We start from the raw sequence: 19,851 nt of genomic DNA, 5'->3' as shown, positions 1-19,851 counted from the left end.
TCCTCTACTCTTCTATGACCTCTCCTCCACTGGCTAAATCTTGAATTACACTGTCCAGTGTGGCAGTCATCAGCCAGTCCTGATATTTTAAATGAAATAAAAGTTTGGTTCCTCAATTGCGTTAGCCACATTTGATATACCCAGCGTTCACAGGTTGCCTAGTGGCTACTGTTTGATCAATACAGATAAAATGTTTCCATAATTACAGAAAGTTCTGTTGAAATACAATGATCTTTTGAAATAGTGTTAGATTCAACCTTGATTTTTGATTGGAGGTATAAGAAAAACGTAATAGTTATAGGCTTTATATTATGAAAATTATCGGTTGCATTCATTATCAGGGAGACTTGTAATGTCTGAGTCATCCCACTTGGGATGTTGAGATTAAGCTGTGTATGTAGTGGTTCCTATGCTGTCTGCTCAGTTGATCCACCATGAAATTGCCCAGGAGCCCTTTGGTCAATAGAGAGATTTAACATGGCTAATAGTGCCCAGGTCTGTTACTGCAGGACAGCCACGGTCATGCGCCCAGTGCACTCTTATCTGACTATCCTGAATACAGCTTATCCAGGAATAGCAAGAAAATGCTTAACTCTGTTCCTTTCCTTTCAGACTACAGCAATGAATTGGTGGCCTAGCAACCTCCAAAGGTAACCCAAGGGCTCTACCTTAAAACAGATAAACTTGAATGTGTTTAAATCTGTAGTTTAGCAACCTCCAAAAGTAACCCAAGGGCGTTACCTTAAAAACAAACCAACAAACCAACAAACCAATAGACTTTAATGTGTTTAAATTGTTTGAACATATAACAATTTTTTTTTAAAAAGGATTATTTATTTTAGGTGAGTATATCGTAGTTGTCTTCAGACACACCAGAAGAGGGCAGATGGTTGTGAGCCACCATGTGGTTGCTGGGAATTGAACTCAGGACATCTGCAAGAGCAGTCAGTGCTCTTTACCACTGAGCCATCTCTCCAGCCCAACAATTTCCGGTATTTTTTTGATACTGGAAATTGTTTTGTTTCTAGCTAATAGGTACCCTTCAAGACCAACAGTTGTGATAATTTCCTCCGAGGTTTGCTTTGGCGGGGTTTTGGAGTCAGGCTGTCCTTGATCTTACTATGTAGCCAAGGATGATCTTGAATGTGATCTTCCTGCTTCCACTTCCCATGTGCTAGGGTTCCAGGTGTGGGCATCATGCCCAGGCTGGTGCTGCTGCTGCTGCTTTCCCTTTCTGAGCAGTAGGTATAAAATGCTGTCATAGCCCCTACGAAACCCCAAGCCCAGGCTGTGCTGTAGATGCCTCCACCTGATTACTTCCCTGCATAGGCTCAGTTTGTTCCTCAGCAAATACACACCCAAAGGCAAACACGCTTCTTTTTATTGCTATGTAGCTTGCTGTTTTCACCTTATCTCAGGCCCTCCATAGAAGTGTGTGGTGATTGTTACCTCTTTTTACAGCGTCACAGAGCTCTATGTTAGTATTTGACGCTGGTGGTCAGGGGTGGCAGATCGTCAACGAGTTTTTGCTTAAGTCTGTATTGAATATTAGGAACACAGAATACTCAGCCACAGTCACGTGGCACCACCAAAGAGGAAACAGGTGACTTGTTGAGTAAATGCAGGCCATGTTGGCTAGGGACAGAGTCAGTGATTGGCTGTGAGAAACCAAATATCTGCAGGAAATCTCAGTCCTCCCTGTGTATCTGATCCTAGAGAAGGGTAGGGTGTTGTTAAAGAAACACACTTCACATTAGCAGACGTTGTTCAGGGCACGTTGCTGGTCATCTCTGCCTGTTTTAGACTAGAATTCCTCTGTCTCAATCCTAGGATTTAAGTTTTGACCTGGTGGCTTTTCCTGTATTTGAGCAGTTTTATCACAGTGCTGCTGCCACCTAGTGGCCATTAGGCAATATGCTTCAGTTTTATTTTGTTGCCCACTGAGAAGGCAGTGATGTAAAAGATGGCCCACTGCTTGGGACTGGGGGGGGGGGGGGGGTCACATCACCTGGATTTGAACTTAAGGAATATAACCTATAGCTTTACATAGTTAAACCGTTCTCCCTGTTTCATCAAAGTGGTAGCACCTGCCTTTTACAAGGAAGATAGAAAGTATAAGAGGCAGGTAAAGGGAACACTCGCTAAAGTTTAGCATATATTACACACATTGTTAATACTCATAGCATATATTACACACATTGTTAATATTCATACACGAATGCCAAAATTATATATTATTAAATAGATTATTGTTTAAGAATGGCATGACCAAAAGAGGTATATTTTTAGTAGGAGTAATTTTGAGAGATAATTATAAAAAAAAGGATGAAATGAAGACCTTGGCAGTCACTGTTCATACCCTTCATTTTACAGATGGAAAAACCGAAGTTCGACGACACAAAGCTGGTTAGTTGCAGAGCAGAATTGCTTTCTGGGCCTCTGTCTAGTGTTGACTCTACAGCCTCCCAGTGGTGGAGCAGAGCAAAGGCTGGGTCTGGGCGGCTCTGCACTTTGACTCTTACTGTGGTTTAGAAGAAAGTGGAATAAAGTGTGGAGGCCTCTCCTGTAGGGCTGTACTTTGGGTCTTGGTGGACTATATCAAGAACACTGGTTGGAGGGAAGAGCCCACAGTCCTCGTGAGGACATGTAGAGATGGGTGCAGATACGCACACTAGTTGTACATCTGGTCTCCTCCTCCATGTCTGTGTCTCTAGAATCATCTGCGTGTCTTCTGTCTGTGCATTCATCACCCGGGGATGCTGACATTTTGTTTCTTTTTTCATCCCACATTGGGATATTTCTTGGGAAGGGGCATGTCTTTTATTTTTACGTAGAGAGGTATTTGTACAACCCGAACTGTTTGTTCTCTGAGAAGCAGATTATATCTGGAAAGGCTTCTGGAAAAGCATTAGGACAGAGGGACCAAATATCTACACCCTAACCTCTTGCCTTGTCTGTAATTCAGGGTTGACTCGAAACTTTGAAAACTGAGGGAAAGGGACTTTCTTTTTTCTTTTTAAGTTTTATTTTATGTACATGAGAGTTTTGCCTGCTTGCTTATCTCAACACTATGCACATACTTGGTAATGCCTTGAAACTAAGTTTGTGGAGAGTTATGAGCTGCCATGTGGGTGCTGGAAATCAAACCTGGGTCCTCTGCGAGAATAACGTGCTTTCTTTCTAGCCCTTTGTTCAGAATGAAAGATGGTCTGCTAAAGACCCTCTGAGGATTTCTGAAGAAGAGAAACTTACCACACAACTCATGATACTTCTGAGTTTAGGGTTATTCTTTCTTCATGGTGTGAATTTCTCTTTTCAGACCATCTTTTCTGTCTGCTCTCGTTTTCCTTTGAGGTCCTTCTTGGCAGTCCTGCAGCTGTGAGCAGTTTGCTTAAGGGGAGATGCAGGTTCCTAAGGCAAGCAGCAATGCCATGTTAAAATACAGGTCTCAACTCTGGGCCTCAGAGATGAGTAACATTGGTTTTCTGTCACCGAGAAACCAGTAGTTTAGAAAGAAGGAGGGATGTGCTAAACCTTTATTTTCAAATTCTATGTAATTTGGCATGAAGAGTGGGGGACATATGTCAGAAACAGTAATTGTTATGTTAGTGAAAACCACTGCTTTCCTTTCATCAGTGGTCCTGGTTTATTCCTCTCATTTTGTGGAGGGGTTTGTATTAATGCGCCTTGAGAGAAAATAACTTTACCCTAACATTCTTTAAGAATGAGGCATAGATGGGTTAGAAGGAGGGCTCAGCAGTTAAGAGGACCAGAATTTGGTTCACAGATGTAGATCTGGAGCTCCAATGCCTCTGGCTTCCAAGGACACATGTCCATACACCCATGCATAAGCACATAGTTAAAAATAAGTCTTGACTACAACAATAGAAAGTCAGGCCTGGTGGCTAACACCTTAAATTCTATCACTCAGAAGGCAGCTGGATCTCTCGGAGTTCAAAGCCAGCTTGGTTGGTCTACATGCATAGCTGGTTCTAGGCCAGCCAGGGCTACATAGACCTGAGACGGTATCTCAAAAATTAAGGTTAAACAGTAAAAAAAAGGCTTAGAGTAATGTGGTGTTTCATTGACTTTGTAGGCTAGTTTCAGCAGCAGTTAGGATTTTATTTGCTTTTAGGATGTATTTGGTGCTAGCATTTCTAAATGATACTCCTTGCTTCTGTAGCCATCCTAGGCTGCTTCGTATTTTCTCACTATGATTGCTTTTGCTTACCTAACTTAAGTTTCCCAACTTGTTGGAATTCAGAACAGAGATTGATTTTTCTCACTCTTCTTTTCCTTTTCTTTTTTTCCTAGTTGCCAAAACAAAGGGGATTTGGCGATGGAGGCCTTGTTGGAAGGAATACAAACTCGGGGGCATAGTGGGTAAGTTTGCCTTTGACTGTGAGCTCATTGCAGTTTACAAACTTGTCTGGCTTCTGTTAGACCAAAGGTAAGCTGAGCTGTGGCACGTTTGTGGACAGCATCCCACCTGTATCATTGCCTTCTCTCAGCAGTACTAGGGAGCACTGGCTTCTATCCTCGCTTGAGTTCCCCTGCAGCTCAGAAGGGCATCCGTGGCTTGAGCAGTGAGGTAGGCTGCTGTGTGTTCCAAGCAACAGTTGGAATTAACAGCAGTAGATCTTGCTCATTTTTTAAAAGAGGTTTATTTATTTTATGTATAAACTGTCGCTGTCTTCAGAGACCCCAAAGAGGGCATCACATCCCATTACAGATGGTTGTGAGCCACCATGTGGTTGCTGGGAATTGAACTCAGGACCTCTGGAAGTACAGTTGGTGCTCTTAACCACTGAGCCATCTCTCCAGCCCAAGGATGAGTGTCTCGAAACAGCTCTTTTTCTGCATTTTAGCCTGTTTGCTACCAGTGCTGTTCATTTTGGCTGAAAGAGATTCGACATAGGCTTGCCTAGATCTTCCCAAAAGAATCCCCTAAATATCCCAGAAGACCTGGTTAGTAGCTCTGCAGGGCTCACTTTGCAGATGTAAATCATCCATCTGTGTTTCACCAAGTGAGCTCGGTTTTAGGTTACTCATTAGAGGAGGGCAAAATACTGTGTGGAGTTAAGCAGCACAGCATATGACAGCATGAGAAGCGAGGGCCCAGGCACCCTGGGCTTTGCTTCTGTAATGTTTTAGCTCTTCAGACAGGTTTCGTCTGTGATATTTTTTATCTGTGAAATATGAGAAACCACTTGGGCATGAATTGTGTCTGGTCTGTTGGTGTTTGTAGGGGATTTTTGACATCCTGTGAAGCAGAATTGCAAGAGCTCATGAAACAGATCGATATAATGGTGGCTCATAAGAAATCTGAGTGGGAGGGGCAGACACATGCTCTGGAGACTTGTTTGGACATGCGCGATCGGGAGCTGAAGGCTCTGAGGAGTCAGCTGGACATGAAGCACAAAGAGGTAGAGTGGCTCCTTCCCTTCCCTTGTTATCTTGACTCTGGCTTCTAAATTATACATGGTCCAGTAAACCCATGTGCATGCATGTATGTAATACACCCATGTGCATGCATGTATGTAATACACCCATGTGCATGCATGTATGTAATACACCCATGTGCATGCATGTATGTAATACACCCATGTGCATGCATGTATGTAATACACCCATGTGCATGCATGTATGTAATACACCCATGTGCATGCATGTATGTAATACACCCATGTGCATGCATGTATGTAATACACCCATGTGCATGCATGTATGTAATACACCCATGTGCATGCATGTATGTAATACACCCATGTGCATGCATGTATGTAATACACCCATGTGCATGCATGTATGTAATACACCCATGTGCATGCATGTATGTAATACACCCATGTGCATGCATGTATGTAATACACCCATGTGCATGCATGTATGTAATACACTGGAGCAACCCACGCCCAGACCCTGGATTCATCTTTGTGGTAGTTTAACCTTTTATGCCAAACATGTTTCTTTTTTTTTTTTTTTTTTTTTTCAAACTCTAGATCTTTTATTTTGTTGTTCTATATGAAGATTAGGAAGAAAAGAACCAAAGAAGTTGATGTAGATGAGCCTGGGGTAGCAGCCTGCTCTGAGCAAATCAAAGGTGTTATCAGCTTCCTTGTTGAGTTTTACCGTATTGGTGTCTCTGTGGGTGGCCAGTAGCACTCCTTAAGTGACAGTTTGCTGTTTGCTCGCTTGCTTGCTTCTTTGGCCAAACATGTTTCTTAAGTGCTTTTTATTTTATTAAACAAAAAAAGCATTTGTTTACCAAGTTAGATTTGTTTGTTTGGTGTTTTTTTTGTTGTTGTTGTTGTTGCTGTTGTTGTTGTTTTTGTTTTTTCAAGACAGGGTTTCTCTGTGTAGCTCTGGCTGTTCTGGTTCTAGCTCTGTAGACTAGGCTAGTGTGGAACTCAGAGATCTGCCTGCCTCTGCCTCCTGAGTGCTCAGATTAAAGGTGTGTGCACCACCACCCAACCTTATTCTAATTCTTATGTTTTCTTTTTTTGTTTGTTTGTTTTTTTAAGATTTATTTTACGTGTATGAGTATTTTGCCTGCATGCACATATATGTGTACCATATGTATGCCTGATGCCACAGATTCTCTAGAACTGGAGTTACAGACGTTGTGAGCTGCCATGTGGGATACTGGGAATTCAACCTGGGTCCCTTAGAGGAGCAGCCAGTGCTTCTAACCACTGAGCCATTTCTCTAGTCCCCTTACAGTGTTTTAGAAGGCAATTCATTATGAAAGTGTAAAAATATTAGTATTTGTTTCAAGGACCATTATACTTTTGGAAACATAGAATGCATACTTTATTTAAGAAAATGTCAGTGGAGACTAGGCTCTTGCTTTGTTGGTCAAGTGCTTACTGTACAACTCTAAGACCCTAGGTTTGCATCCCCAGAGGTCTTGTAATATAGCCAAGCATGGTGGTGTACATCTGCAACCCTAGCACACAAGAGTAATGGGAGAAGGCTTACATACTCTTTGTATAGCTTTCGTCATCTTTCATGTCCGCGTTAGCATCATAGGGGTTGGTTCTGGCTTCCCTTGTGAAGTCAGGTGAAAGCAAAGTTGATGACATAGGGGTATGGGTCAGCACTAGAGTGCTTGCCTAGCATGCCGGAAGTCTTAGGTCCAGTTCCAGCACTACTCTACCACCCCCCCAACCCCTCCCCACACAAATGTAAGGTAGTCCTTGTTTTATTGTTTGCCTCTTTTGCCAGAGTTAAACCAATGAGAGCTGGAGAGGCAGCTCAGTGATGGGGTGTGCTTAGCATGCGCAGTCCTGGCCAGCATCCTCAGCATTGTAAGCTAAGTTAGGGAGACCCACTGCAGATGGACCTTTCTTAAACTAAGGGAGAAGGAAGAAAAAAAGTCATTTCCAGTCCCACCATCCACTAATGTTGGAAGTGTTGTGGGAGGTTTAAGAAATTTCCTGGCTTACTCCTTAACTTAGCTGTACAGTAGGAGAACACTGGATACTGGAAGGGAAGCAGGAAGCAGTGAGGAGGAAGCATTGTCTCTGAGTTTCCATATAGATTAGTCTGGACAGGATAAGAGCTGTGTGGGTAAATGCTAACCCCAAGGCTCACACTCGTCCGCCAGACTGGCCTGCATGGCGTTTGCCCTCCTGAAGGCTGGTATTCTACCAGGGCAGACAACACAAAATTGTGATTTGGTTGATGATACTGTATACATGTGTGAAATTTTCAAAGAATTAAAAAGTTATCACCCAGTGGTTGGCCATTTGTACTCAGAGTCAAATAACACTTTAGTAATATGGGCTGTATTAATTTAGATTTCTGCACATGGTATTTGCTAGAGTTTATTTTAAAGTTTAGGCAATTATTTATTTTATTTTTTTAAATTTATCTATTTTATGTATGTGAGTATACTCTTGCTGTTTTTAGACATACGAGAAGAAGGCATTAGATCTCAATTCAGATGGTTGTGAGCTACCATGTGGTTATTGGGAATTGAACTCAGGACCTTGGGAAGAATAGTCAGTGCTCCTAACCACTGAGCCATCCCTTCAGCCCCTAGGCAAATCTTTGAAGGTTACACATAGACAGGAAGGTGATGAGAAAGCACAGCAAATGGCAGTCTCACTGGATTGCAGAGACAAAGCAATTTGGTGGGCGAGAGAAATAGGTCAGTGGTTAAAAGTACTGGCTGCTTTTTCAGAGGATCCAGGTTCGATTCCTCAGAGCATCCATGTTTGATTCCTAACACCAATACACCAGTGTGATGGCTAACAGTTGTCTGTAGTTCAGTCCCATAAGATCAGACACCTTCCTCTGACCTCCATGGCACCAGGCATGTGATGTGGTACACAGATAGATACATGCAGGCAAAACACCCATATGGCTCTCTCTGTCCTCCCATTCCACTGCACTTGCTTCTCTCAGGACCCTGTGAACTGCTCACACCACGTCTGGACATGTTGCTAGTTAACTTTCCCAGGGCAAACCTCAGCAGGGTGAGGATGGCTAAAGTAGTAGCTTCCTGTTGCTCACAGAGACAGAAACACATCTGTCTGCTTCCTTAGTAGGTCCCCAGTGACACAGCTCTGGCTACTGACTGCCATACTGCCCAGGAGTAGGCCATTGTGTCTCTTCTTTCCTGTCTCGTCACTGTGCTTTCCACAGTCACTCTAGTTATCCACCCAGAAGTCTACTTCTCAGATCGCACTTGAGAAAAACTCAAAATAAGACCAAACAATAGAGTAAGCTAGTTTAACCTTCCTTATATGTATGTAAACAGTACCAGGACTGTCAGTAGGAAGTGATGAAGCCCCAGTCCTGCTTGAGAGTTTTAACACATTTTTCTTAGTAACTAATGGAGAACATTCATAAAGATAGAGATTTGAACAGCATGATCAGCAAACTTGACCCAGTTTATAACTGTAGAACACAACCCAAGAGAACTGCAGAGAACTGCATTTCTTTTGCAGCACAAACTGAATGATTACCAAAATTGACTCTATCCTGGGCCATGAACAGAGTCTTGAAATCATAGATAAACTTTTTTTTTTTTTTGGTTGAACTCTCTTAACATAGCAGAAACAAGTTAAAAAAATAACCTTGAAAAATTAAAGTTATGAATGACCTAGAGAAGTCATAATAGAAATGAAAAATAGTTTGTATAGTCCCAGACTTCAGCTCTGGAAGTCTAATAATCCAACTGTAAGTAGTTAATAACAGCCTTAATGTGTACATAGCAGCACAGGCAAGAGGTAGGGAGAAATTATGTCCATGGAATCTACAGAAGAAGCAACACAGCTCTCCCGTTATTGATAGAAGAAGCACATGGAAAGGCCAGTCAGGGTGGAGAGTTGATCAGAATCAACCTGACCTAGTTAATCTTAAGCGTGTTCTTCTTAAGTGACTGAAACATTTTGCTTTAGTCAGGTAGCTCTCACCATAATCAGCAGATTAAGTTGTATATTTTTATAACAAAGTAGATTTAAGCTTAAACAACACAATGAAAGACAACTTTTCAAGTACTTGGAAATTAAGCAACATACTTCTTGATGACCTTCCAAGTACTTGGAAAATCAATGCACTTCTAAATGGTCTTTAGTTTTAGATTTGTTTATTTTATTTTTGGATATAAATGCTATACCTATGCGTATTTATGTTCACCACATGCGTGTCTGGTACCCATGGAGATCAAAGGAGGGTATTGGATTCCCTGGGACTGGAATTATAGAGGATTGTGAACTGCCATGTGGATTCTGGGAATTGAACTCAGGTCCTCTGGAAGAGTGGTCAGTGCTCTTAACAGCTGAGCCAGTTCTTCAGCCTCCCAAGTGTCTTACGTCATGAAGAAGTCACAGTGCAAGTAGAATATGCTTTGATAGTGAGTAACGATGAACTTGCCGTGGACCACCATTTGTGGGGTTGTATGAATGGCTAGTGGCAGGGCATGTGCTTACACACGCAAAGGCCTGGGTTCAGTCTCCTGTGGATCACCATTTGTGGGGCAGGATGAGTGGCAGAATGTCCACTTCTATATACAGAGGCCCTGAGGTTAATCCCAGCACAGAATCGAACCAAACAGAAAACAACACAGGATGCACCTCATGTGCTTCCTAATGGGAATTTTACCTATTTGTATCTCCAGCTATGTTTCAATAGGAAGACTGAAAATCAGTCATTTAAATATCATGTTTTAAGAAATTAGAAAAAGCTTGAAAGATGGCTTAGTATGTAAATTGCTTGTCACACAAGCATGAGGATCTGAGTTTAATCCTCAGCACCATGTCAACTACAAATACTGCATACGTCTGTAATCAGCGCCAGGGGAATAGAGACAGGAGGATCCCTAGAGCTTGCTGGCCAGCCAGTCTAGCTGAACAGATGAACTCTTGAGCTCAATAAGAGATCTTATTGAAGAAGACACCCAACATCTATGTCTGGTGTCTACAAGCATGTTATACACATGTATGCGCACCTATATACACATAGGAACACACATACACACACCAACACACCCCAACAGAGATGAATGTCTAGGTTCCTGTGTTTCCTGTGTGTACTGGTTAAATTCTAACTAGTTGTCAGGAGAATACTGCTAGATACTTAAGGATTGAGGACTAGTATGAGAGATTGCTGACACTGGGACCGAATCACTGAAGACTGGATTAGGATCACTTCGGAATCTGTCTCTGGTGTCATTGACCCATGCTTTACTTGCAGAAATTACTGTTTAAGTTTTACAGGTCTCTAAAAATGAAATATATTTGGTTATCAAAAATTTTCAATTTTTTATCTATTTTTATGAGCATTTATTATTTTAAGAAAGAGGATTGGGGAGAATAAATCAGACGGGAGTGTGAGTCTTGAACTAACTTTAAATTTGTAAAAGAGTTGTTCCAGTTTTTAGCTGCTGTGTAGACTGCTGACTCAGCATTTACTAGCCTGGCTGGGAAGAAGGCTAACCGAGTATTTACACCTGAGAGCGTTAGTTTGTGAGTGAGTGAAAGGGTTATTCTTGTGAAAGGGTTATTCTTGTTGCTGTGCTGCAGGGATATCATTTCAATGCTAATACTGAACGGTACATCCCTTCCTGCTTTTAGGTTGGAATATTGCATCAGCAGATAGAAGAACAAGAAAAAACCAAGCAAGAAATGGCCCTGGAGTACAAGGAGGAGTTAATGAAGCTGCAGGAGGAAGTGAGCATTTTGTTCTGTGCAGCTATGTGTAGTCGTTCTTTCTCTGTAACCCTTGACTGTTGTGTTGAGAACTTGTCTCTAATTTCAGTGGTAAGAGATGCATATCCTGTGTGATAGTCTGTGGGAAGTATGTAGTAGAAATACGTTTTTCTGATCTTGGATCTAGGTAAAGTATCTTGCCTAGCATGTTTGATATTACCTAGGCCAGCAGTTGGCCAAGCACGGGAAGGAAAAACAGAGTTATGTTTATATGATACTGAAATCTTGATGCCAGAACATTTAATACTTTAATCTCTAAGTTTGTATTAGAAGATACAGTGCACTTAGAAATATTTTAGGCGCTGTGAGGCGCTGGTGCACACCTTTAATCCCAGGACTTGGGAGGCAGAGGCAGGTGGATCTCTGTGAGTTAGAAGCCAGCCTGCTTTACAAAGCAAGTTCTAGAACACCCAGGACTATACAGAGAAACCGTGTCTCTGAAAACCAAGAAGGAAGGAAGGAAGGAAGGAAGGAAGGAAGGAAGGAAGGAAGGAAGGAAGGAAGGAAAAAAGAAAAAACTGTGATTAAGAAAAGCAGAGTTGGGGGTTGGGGATTTAGCTCAGTGGTAGAGCGCTTGCCTAGCAAGTGCAAGGCCCTGGGTTCGGTCCCCAGCTCCGAAAAAAAGAAAAAAGAAAAAAGAAAAAAGAAATAAATTTAAAAAAAAAAAAAAAAAGCAGAGTTGTGGAGCTGGAGGGATGGCTCAGTGGTTAAGAGCACTGACTGCTCTTCCAGAGGTCCTGAGTTCAATTCCCAGCAACCACATGGTGGCTCACCACCATCTGTAATGGGATCTGATGCCCTCTTCTGGTGTCTGAAGACAGCTACAGTGCACTTACATATATAAAATAAGTAAATCTTAAAAAATAAAAAAGAAAAAAAAAAAAGAAAAAGAAAAGCAGGGTTCTAAGATGGCTCATTGGGTAGAGGCACCTGCCACCAAGCTTCATGACATGAATTTGATCCCAGGAATTTGATCTCAGGAACCCATATGGTGGAAGGAGAGAACCAGCTCCTACAAACTCCTCTTGACTTCCTCTTGGCGGGCTGAGGTGTATACATATCTCCCCTCCTCTCCCCCTACCTCCAATAAAAAAATTAAAAAAATGTTTTCAAAACTTTATTTTTTATTTATTTTTTTTTAAAAGATTTTATTTACTTTATATAAGTGAGTATCCTGTCACTCTCCTTAGACACACCAGGAGAGGGCATCAGATTCCATTACAGATGGTTGCAAGCCACCATGTGGTTGCTGGGATTTGAACTCAGGACCTCAGGAAGTGCAGTCAGTGCTCTTAACCACTGAGCCATCTCTCCAGCCCTCAAAACTTTTTTTAAAGCAAGAAAATTGGGAAGCAAAAGATAGGTCAGCAGTTGAGAGTGTACTGTTCTCGGTGAGGAGCCCAGGTCATTCCCAGCACCATGTTAGGAGCTCATAACACCCATCATTCCAGCTGGAGGGATTTGCCACCCTCTCTGGCCTTCATAGGCGTCTGTCTGTACCTGCATGCACATTCCCACACAGAGATAAATGCACCTAATTAGAAATTAAAAATAAAATCTTTAGGGGCTGGGGATTTAGCTCAGTGGTAGAGCGCTTACCTAGGAGGCGCAAGGCCCTGGGTTCGGTCCCCAGCTCCGAAAAAAAGAACCAAAAAAAAAAATAAATAAATAAAATCTTTAAAAAGAAGACAATTCTATTTTATATTCGATTTTATCTTTTTTTTTTTTTTTTTTTCTGTAGCTGAGGACCGAACCCAGGGCCTTGCGCTTGCTAGGCAAGCGCTCTACCACTGAGCTAAATCCCCAACCCCTGATTTGAATTTTAATATTAGGGAAAATTACTTTTGTTTTGGTTTAAGTCAAAGTCTCCTATTACTGTGTATCATCAGTGCCCTCGGGAGTGTGTGTGGAGAACCACTGGCCCAGAGGGGAACAGTCACTGCTTCCTTTCTTCTGTGGAGTGGGTCGTGGGGGTGTGTCTATGAATGCATGGCAATTGTAATAAAACTAAATTTTCTTTTTTCTTTTTTTGAACTGGAAATCTCATTACTTTTATAAGTCTCATGTATTTCTCTCTCACACACACATGTAAGCAGGCACATACACTTTGGGATAAGGTAGCCCAGGCTGGCCTCAGGGTCTGTATGTGGTTGAAGATGACCTTGCCCTTCTGTTTCTCCTACCTTCTCTTAATGCTTTGATTCCAGCATCTGCTCCCACAGCCAGTTTATGTGGTGCTGGGATCCAGCCCAGGGCCAGTGCTTTCTAGGGCAGCACTGTACCAGCTGAGCTGTATCCCAGCCCTGTCATTTCTAGGCCTTCTTTTATTTTGCTTTGCAGCTCTAGCATGCTGCCAATTTGTTTTCAATATAGCATTGCTCTTGTTTTATAATCCCAATTTGTCTGACCACCACAATTTGCTAACTCTTAAATTTTAAGTAAATAAATAACTGTTTTGACAGTTAAGCAGACTGAAGAGAAGCTATGAAAAACTGCAGAAAAAGCAACTAAGAGAATTTAGAGGAAATACCAAAAGTCTGCGAGAGGATCGGTCTGAGATTGAGAGGCTGACTGGAAAAATAGAGGTATGTCCACAGCTACAGTCCCAGCTAATATGGCAGTCTCCATGTAGGGAAACACCATTTCTAATGAATGTTCCCTGGAGCCAGTTCATGCTATCTCGGGGGCTGACCCTGAACAATTCAGTGTGGGCGGGTGGTCCACATTGCATGCTCCCCTGTGGCTGATAGGGTTCCGAGCCATCAATCTCAAGAGTGTAGATCTTCCATACAGGGCACTTGGAAATATATGGAGACTTTGTTTTGTTTGTTTTTTGTTATTATTGTTAAAATGATGGAGCATGAAATTGGCATTTATAGTACAGGGAGCAGGGACAGCCAACATGTCTGGGAAAGTATCCTGGTGAAGATCCTAATACGAGTGCCTCCCATTCTGAGACACACTGACCATCGGTTGGTGGCAGTGTCCTACCTATCACTCTGCTCCACAGCTGACCCTGTAGTCTTAGTGAACATGGGGAGTGCTGGGCTTGGAGCGTGTTCTGCTCACAGGTGGCTTACTTTCAGTTTCCGTTTAGGTAGAGCCTGAGTTTCAAAGGATGTGCCTCCCTGTCTGTTTAGTTTTTGTTCCATAACTCCGTGATGACTGATAGGAGGCAGTGAGTCCCCTCTTTTCTCCAGTGCATTGTAACAGTCACCTGGGGTATTTTCAGACTTCAGAGTCTGATCCAGTAGGAGGCATGGGACCTAGGAATCTGTACTTTACCCAATTGAGAAACACTGTTCAACATCATTGTGTGACTGCTTAAAAATGTTCCCTGAGTGATCTGTCAAATAGAAATGCTAGTTTATATACTTGCTTTACTTAGGGTTTTACTGCTGTGACGAGATACCATGACCAAAGCAACTCTTATAAAGGGTAACATTGGGGCTGGGGATTTAGCTCAGTGGTAGAGCGCTTACCTAGGAAGCGCAAGGCCCTGGGTTCGGTCCCCAGCTCCGAAAAAAAGAACCAAAAAAAAAAAAAAAAAAAAGGGTAACATTTGTGGGGGCTGACTTATGGGTTTAGAGATTTTAGTCCCTTATCATCATGGTAGAAAGCATGGCGGCATGCAGGCAGACATGGTGCTGGAGGAGCTGAGAGTTCTACATCTTGATCTGCAGGAAGCAGGATACTGGATGGAGCCTGAGCATAGGACTTCAAAGCCTACTCCCACAGTGACACACTTCTTCCGACAAAGCCACACCTACCCCAACAAGGCTGCATCTCCTAATAGTGCTACTCTGCCTAGGCCAATCATTCAAACATGAATCTTTGGGGTCCAAACCTAGTCAAACAATTACAATACTTTACTGTCTGGAATTGTAATTTGTATGTTTTGCTTTTTATATTTCAATATTTTTATAGATTTAGAACTTAGAATTAGACGACCATATGAATACTGCTTCCCCTCCAGCCTTCTCTACTGCTACCATTTCTTCCAGCTTCGCACATTCTTATCACTGTCTGTACTGCCAACCATGAGCACAGAACCTCGCTAGCCACCCTCTGGTCCAGGTTACTTCACTGCCTCTGGATTCAGCTTCAGATCCTCATTATCTTTAAAATTGTTGTCATTATAACCTTTGAGGGCTTCGTCAACAGACCTAGTGCTGACCACACTCTGGCCTTGGAGTTTCCTAGAGTCCTTTCCTCATAGCTATTTTGATCCCCTTGTCTCATCTACCTACTCTTATTGGCATTCCTCATTCTTTATGGAATTGTTTCAGTAAGATAGTCATAGTCATGTTTACACCATTTCTGCCGATCCATGAGCGTGACAGACCTTTCCGTCCACGGTGTCGTCTTACATTTCTTCTTTGGTGTTTTACATTTTTCTTTGAAGAGATCGTTTACTTCACTGGTTATGTTATTCCCCGTGTGTGTGTGTGTGTGTGTGTGTGTGTGTGTGTGTGTGTGTGTGTGTGTGTGTATGTATGTATTTAATTCTCTGGTATTTTAAAGTTGTTGTGAATGAGATTGCTCTCCTGAGTTCTTTCTCAGAGTGTCTGTTATTGGTTATGGAGAAGCTATGTGGACTTTATATCTTGCTCCTTTTCTGAAGGTGCGTATCAGTTCTGGAAGCTGTTGGCTGATGGTATTAGGAGTCTCATGTACAGGAGCATTTTGTGTAAAGAAAGGATCATTTGGCTTCTTTCTTCACTTGTATCCCTTTTCTTTCCTTTGCCTTTTGGCTCTAAAACTCGGAAGCCTTGAATAACAGTGGAAGAAGTGTGTGCCTTCCTGTTATTTCCTTTAGTGGCGGTGCTTGGGCTCTCCCCACTGGGTGTGTTGGTCATAGGTTTGCACATGTGTCCTTCATTATGTTGAGCTACAGTTCTTTGTTTTGTTTGTTATTTTTTCCTTTTCTTTTTCTTTTTTTTTGTAGCTCCTACCTGTCCTGGAACTTACTCTGTAGACCAGGTTGGCCTTGAACTTAGAGATCTACCTGCCTCTGCCTCCTAAGTGCTGGGATTAAAGATGATCACTACTGCCACATGATTGAGCTACAGCCTTTTTAAAATTGATTCTTCGTTAACTTCACATCATGTATCCCAATTGCAATCATCTCCCCATCCTTGCCTTCTGCCCTTGCAACCTTTCTTCGACCTCCACAAGGGGAAACAAAAAAAAAATAAAACCAACAAAACAACCCTCGACCTCTCCCCATAGAAGTGGCAGTGTATCATATAGTATCCCCCTTTCTCCACACTTGCACACAGCTACACTTGCAAATGTTCACTGGAGTAATTTCTATGTTTAATATTCTTTTTTTTATATTTTAATATTTTTATAGATTTAGAACTTAGAATTAGAGGACCACACAAATACTGCTTCCCCTCCAGCCTTCTGTACTGCTTCTCGACTGGTCTGGTTTACACTATCAATACTGGATTGTTAATTGGACTTGTCTCAGATATCCTGTTGTTACCCTGGGTCAGATCCTCCAGCTTTGAATCTGTAGAACTCGGCCTGTTCATGGGTTCCAACAGTGCACAGATGGGATAGATGTTGGGGTTGGCCAACTCAGAGCCTTGGATCTGGGCCTGGTAGATGGTCAGCCTGCCAGCTCTTCTGTGCTCATACCCCCAGGGCTAGCTCTCCTGCTCTGCTCAGGTGAGGGGTGGGGCCAGCTCTCTTGCCTATGGCAGCTGGCAAGGGGTGGGATTGGCTCTCCCACTCATGCCATTGGAATCCACACCCATGCCACCAGGGTTGGCAGCTCTCCAGCATTGTCCTGTAAGGGCAGAGCCATGAGCTATAGATCTTTATTGTTAGTTTTTTCAAGGCTGTTGGATTATGTCAGAAGTTTCCTGCATTAAGAGGACCATGTGATTTCTGTTCTCAAATCTATTAATTTGATAACTGATATTTGCTAATATATATAGTATATATCATGATTTGCTAACATATTAATATGTATGTTGAATCATCCTTGTGTCATTGTAATGATAGGTTCTTGGTCATAGTGAATGATCTATTCTTTTCCTCTAAGGTAATATTTGTCTTTGCCAGTAGGGTATGTTTCTTGCAGATAACAAATAGATCAATCCTATTTGGTTTTTTGTTTTTGGTTAAGAATTATTTATTAATTTTATATATGTGAGTACACTGTAGCTGTCTTCAGACACACCAGAAGTGGGCATCAGATCCCATTACAGACAGTTGTGAACCACCACGTGGTTGTTGAGAATTGAACTCAGGAAGAGCAGTCAGTGCTCTTAACCACTGAACCATCTCATCAGCCCCTGATCCTGTTTTTAATCCAGTCAAACTAGTCTATGGAGAGAGAGACAGACAGAGACAGAGACAGATAGAGAGACAGAGACAGAGACAGAGAGACAGAGACAGAGAGACAAAGAGACAGAGACAGAGAAGAGAGACAGAGACAGAGAGACAGAGACAGAGAGACAGACAGAGACAGAGAGAGGAGGTGTGGAGTTGTAGGTGCACATGTCTACATATGCCCATATGAGTATATGTGGAGGCTAGAGGAAGAAGTTGTATGGCTTCTATAAGTCTCCAGTTTACATTTTGAGACAAGGTCTTCAGTAAATCTGGAGCTTGCTGGCTAGCAAAGTTCTTGGATCCTTCTGTCTCCTTCCCAAAACACTGGAGTTACAGGAACACATGGCCATCCTCAACTTTTTATATGGGACTCCTGCTTTCTCAACACGCTCTCTTACCCACCGAGCCACTTCCCTAGCTATAGTTTGTGTGTTTTGGTTGGAGAGTTGGGACCATGACTACTGTTCAGAGGTATTAGTGGATGGTATACGTTCATTTCTGTCGTTTGGTATCTCTGCAGTCCTTACTTGTTTATTTACTGTGGTAGCGAGGTGTATTCTTTCCTGTTGCACCCTGGATGTTTGTCTTTCTCTTCAGTATGTAGAGTACATCAGTATTACTGCAATGAGGTCAAGAATTTCTTTAGTTTATGTTATCAAGGAAATTTTTCTCTCTCTTTCTGTTCTGAAGAAGTGTATTTGTAGTATTCTGTTGCTGTGGTAAAACACTATGTATGACCAAAACCATTGTGGGGAGAAAAGGGTTTATTTCAGTTTCCAGCTTATAGTCTGTCAATAAGGAGGCCAGGACAGGCGCTCAAGGCGGAATCTGCAGAGAGACACTGGAGGAGTGCTGCCTTTTCTGGTTTGCTTGCCTCACTGGCTCAAGTGCCTCTCTCACACAGTCCAGGCCCATCTGCCCAGGGATGGCAGCTCCCATAACAGTCACTGATGAAGGAAGTCAGTACCCCACAGACATGCCCAGAGGCCAGTCTGGTGGAGACCATTCTTCAGTTGAGATTCCCTCTTCTCATGTATGTCTGTGTTGTGACAAAGTCATAAAAACTGACCAGCACAGATAGTTCTGGCTATAATAATTTGGGTTGGCAGTATTGTCTTTCAGAGCTGGAGTTCCATTGTTTCATGCCTTCTTGGCTTTTAGTTTTGTTCAGAAATCTACACAAAGGTAAATTTTGATGGGCAGCTTTAGTATTGTTTGTTTTGTATGTTTAGTGTTTTAACTATAATATGATATGGAAATATTCTTTTCTGGTCTTGATATTCTAAATGATTTTTGTGTCTTGATAGCTCTGTCCCTTTATTTGGGGGATTCTCAGCAGTGACTGAAAATGTATTTTCTTCCTCTATATCTTGAACTTCTCACTCTTCTATGCTAATGAATCAGATTTATTTGATCTTTGTGTATATGTGTGTACACACGTGTATGAGCATGCATGCATATATGTGCATGCTTGTGTGGAGACTTGAGGTCAGTGTAGTTACTCTCTACCTTACTTTTAAGACAGAGTCTCTCACTGCATCTGGTACTCACTGACTGAGCGAGCCTGGCTGCCGTAGGCCTAGGGATTCTCTGTCAACACCTCTCAGCACTGGAATTTGAGATGTGCACTGCCATGCCCAGTGTTGTCTGGTGAGTGCTAGCCTACATCTTCACATGACAAGCGTGTTCACATGCATTGTCTAGTGAGTGCTGCCTGTACACTCACATGACAAGCGTGTTCACATACCGAGACATCTTAACAGCTCTTATATTGGGTCTTTTAACGATGTCCTGTGGATTTTGTACATTTCCCTTCATATTTTCTTATTATTTTTGCCATTGTCTTAATGTTCTAATTTGTATATATACCTAGTCTTCAGGCCCTGAAACTCTGTTGTCTACTTAGAGAGGCTTTCCATTGAGCTTTTATTTGACTCAATGAAATTTTTATTTACAAAATTTCTGTTTGACTTTTTTCAGTATTTCTGTCTCTGTTGAGTTCCTCATTCATGTCCTGCATTGACTTTATTTCATTCAGATGGTTGGTTGCTTCCTTTTTGAATTCCTTCAAAAGTTTGCTTATGCTGTCCTACTTCATTGAACATTCTTACTTATTCATTCATTTGGTGTGCATGTCATGTCTGTCACCCTCCAGTTGAATGGGGCTGGGTTTTGGTTTATTTTTATTAAATGCTATTCCTAACTCAGTGCTGGCACATGTGGTAGAATGTCATATAGACAGATTGTGAATGAACAGAACATCAGAAAGCTGACGTATAACACT

General features: G+C 42.1%; 1 protein-coding gene across 51 annotated transcripts in view; it reads left to right on the top strand.

The window, feature by feature from the left end:
• Cep63 (centrosomal protein 63) overlaps positions 1 to 19,851 on the top strand; it is a 51,469-nt gene that overhangs the window by 10,280 nt on the left and 21,338 nt on the right. For 25 of the 51 annotated variants that reach the window (XR_015626498.1, XR_015626507.1, XR_015626508.1 and 22 more), the window contains 6 exons: positions 613 to 650; positions 2,374 to 2,406; positions 4,315 to 4,383; positions 5,249 to 5,426; positions 11,085 to 11,180; positions 13,682 to 13,804. Coding sequence is in view for 33 of the 51 variants with exons in the window: in XM_087561327.1 (XP_087417453.1) it covers positions 622 to 650; positions 2,374 to 2,406; positions 4,315 to 4,383; positions 5,249 to 5,426; positions 11,085 to 11,180; positions 13,682 to 13,804 (528 nt within the window). In the remaining 18 variants the exon portion in view is untranslated. 51 annotated transcript variants of the gene reach the window in all.

The sequence above is a fragment of the Rattus norvegicus genome, chromosome 8 (assembly GCF_021556685.1).
Source record: "Rattus norvegicus strain SHRSP/BbbUtx chromosome 8, alternate assembly SHRSP_T2T, whole genome shotgun sequence".
Taxonomy (NCBI): Eukaryota; Metazoa; Chordata; class Mammalia; order Rodentia; family Muridae; genus Rattus; species Rattus norvegicus.
Note: the sequence above shows the minus strand (reverse complement) of the source record. Positions and strands in the feature narration are given on the sequence as shown.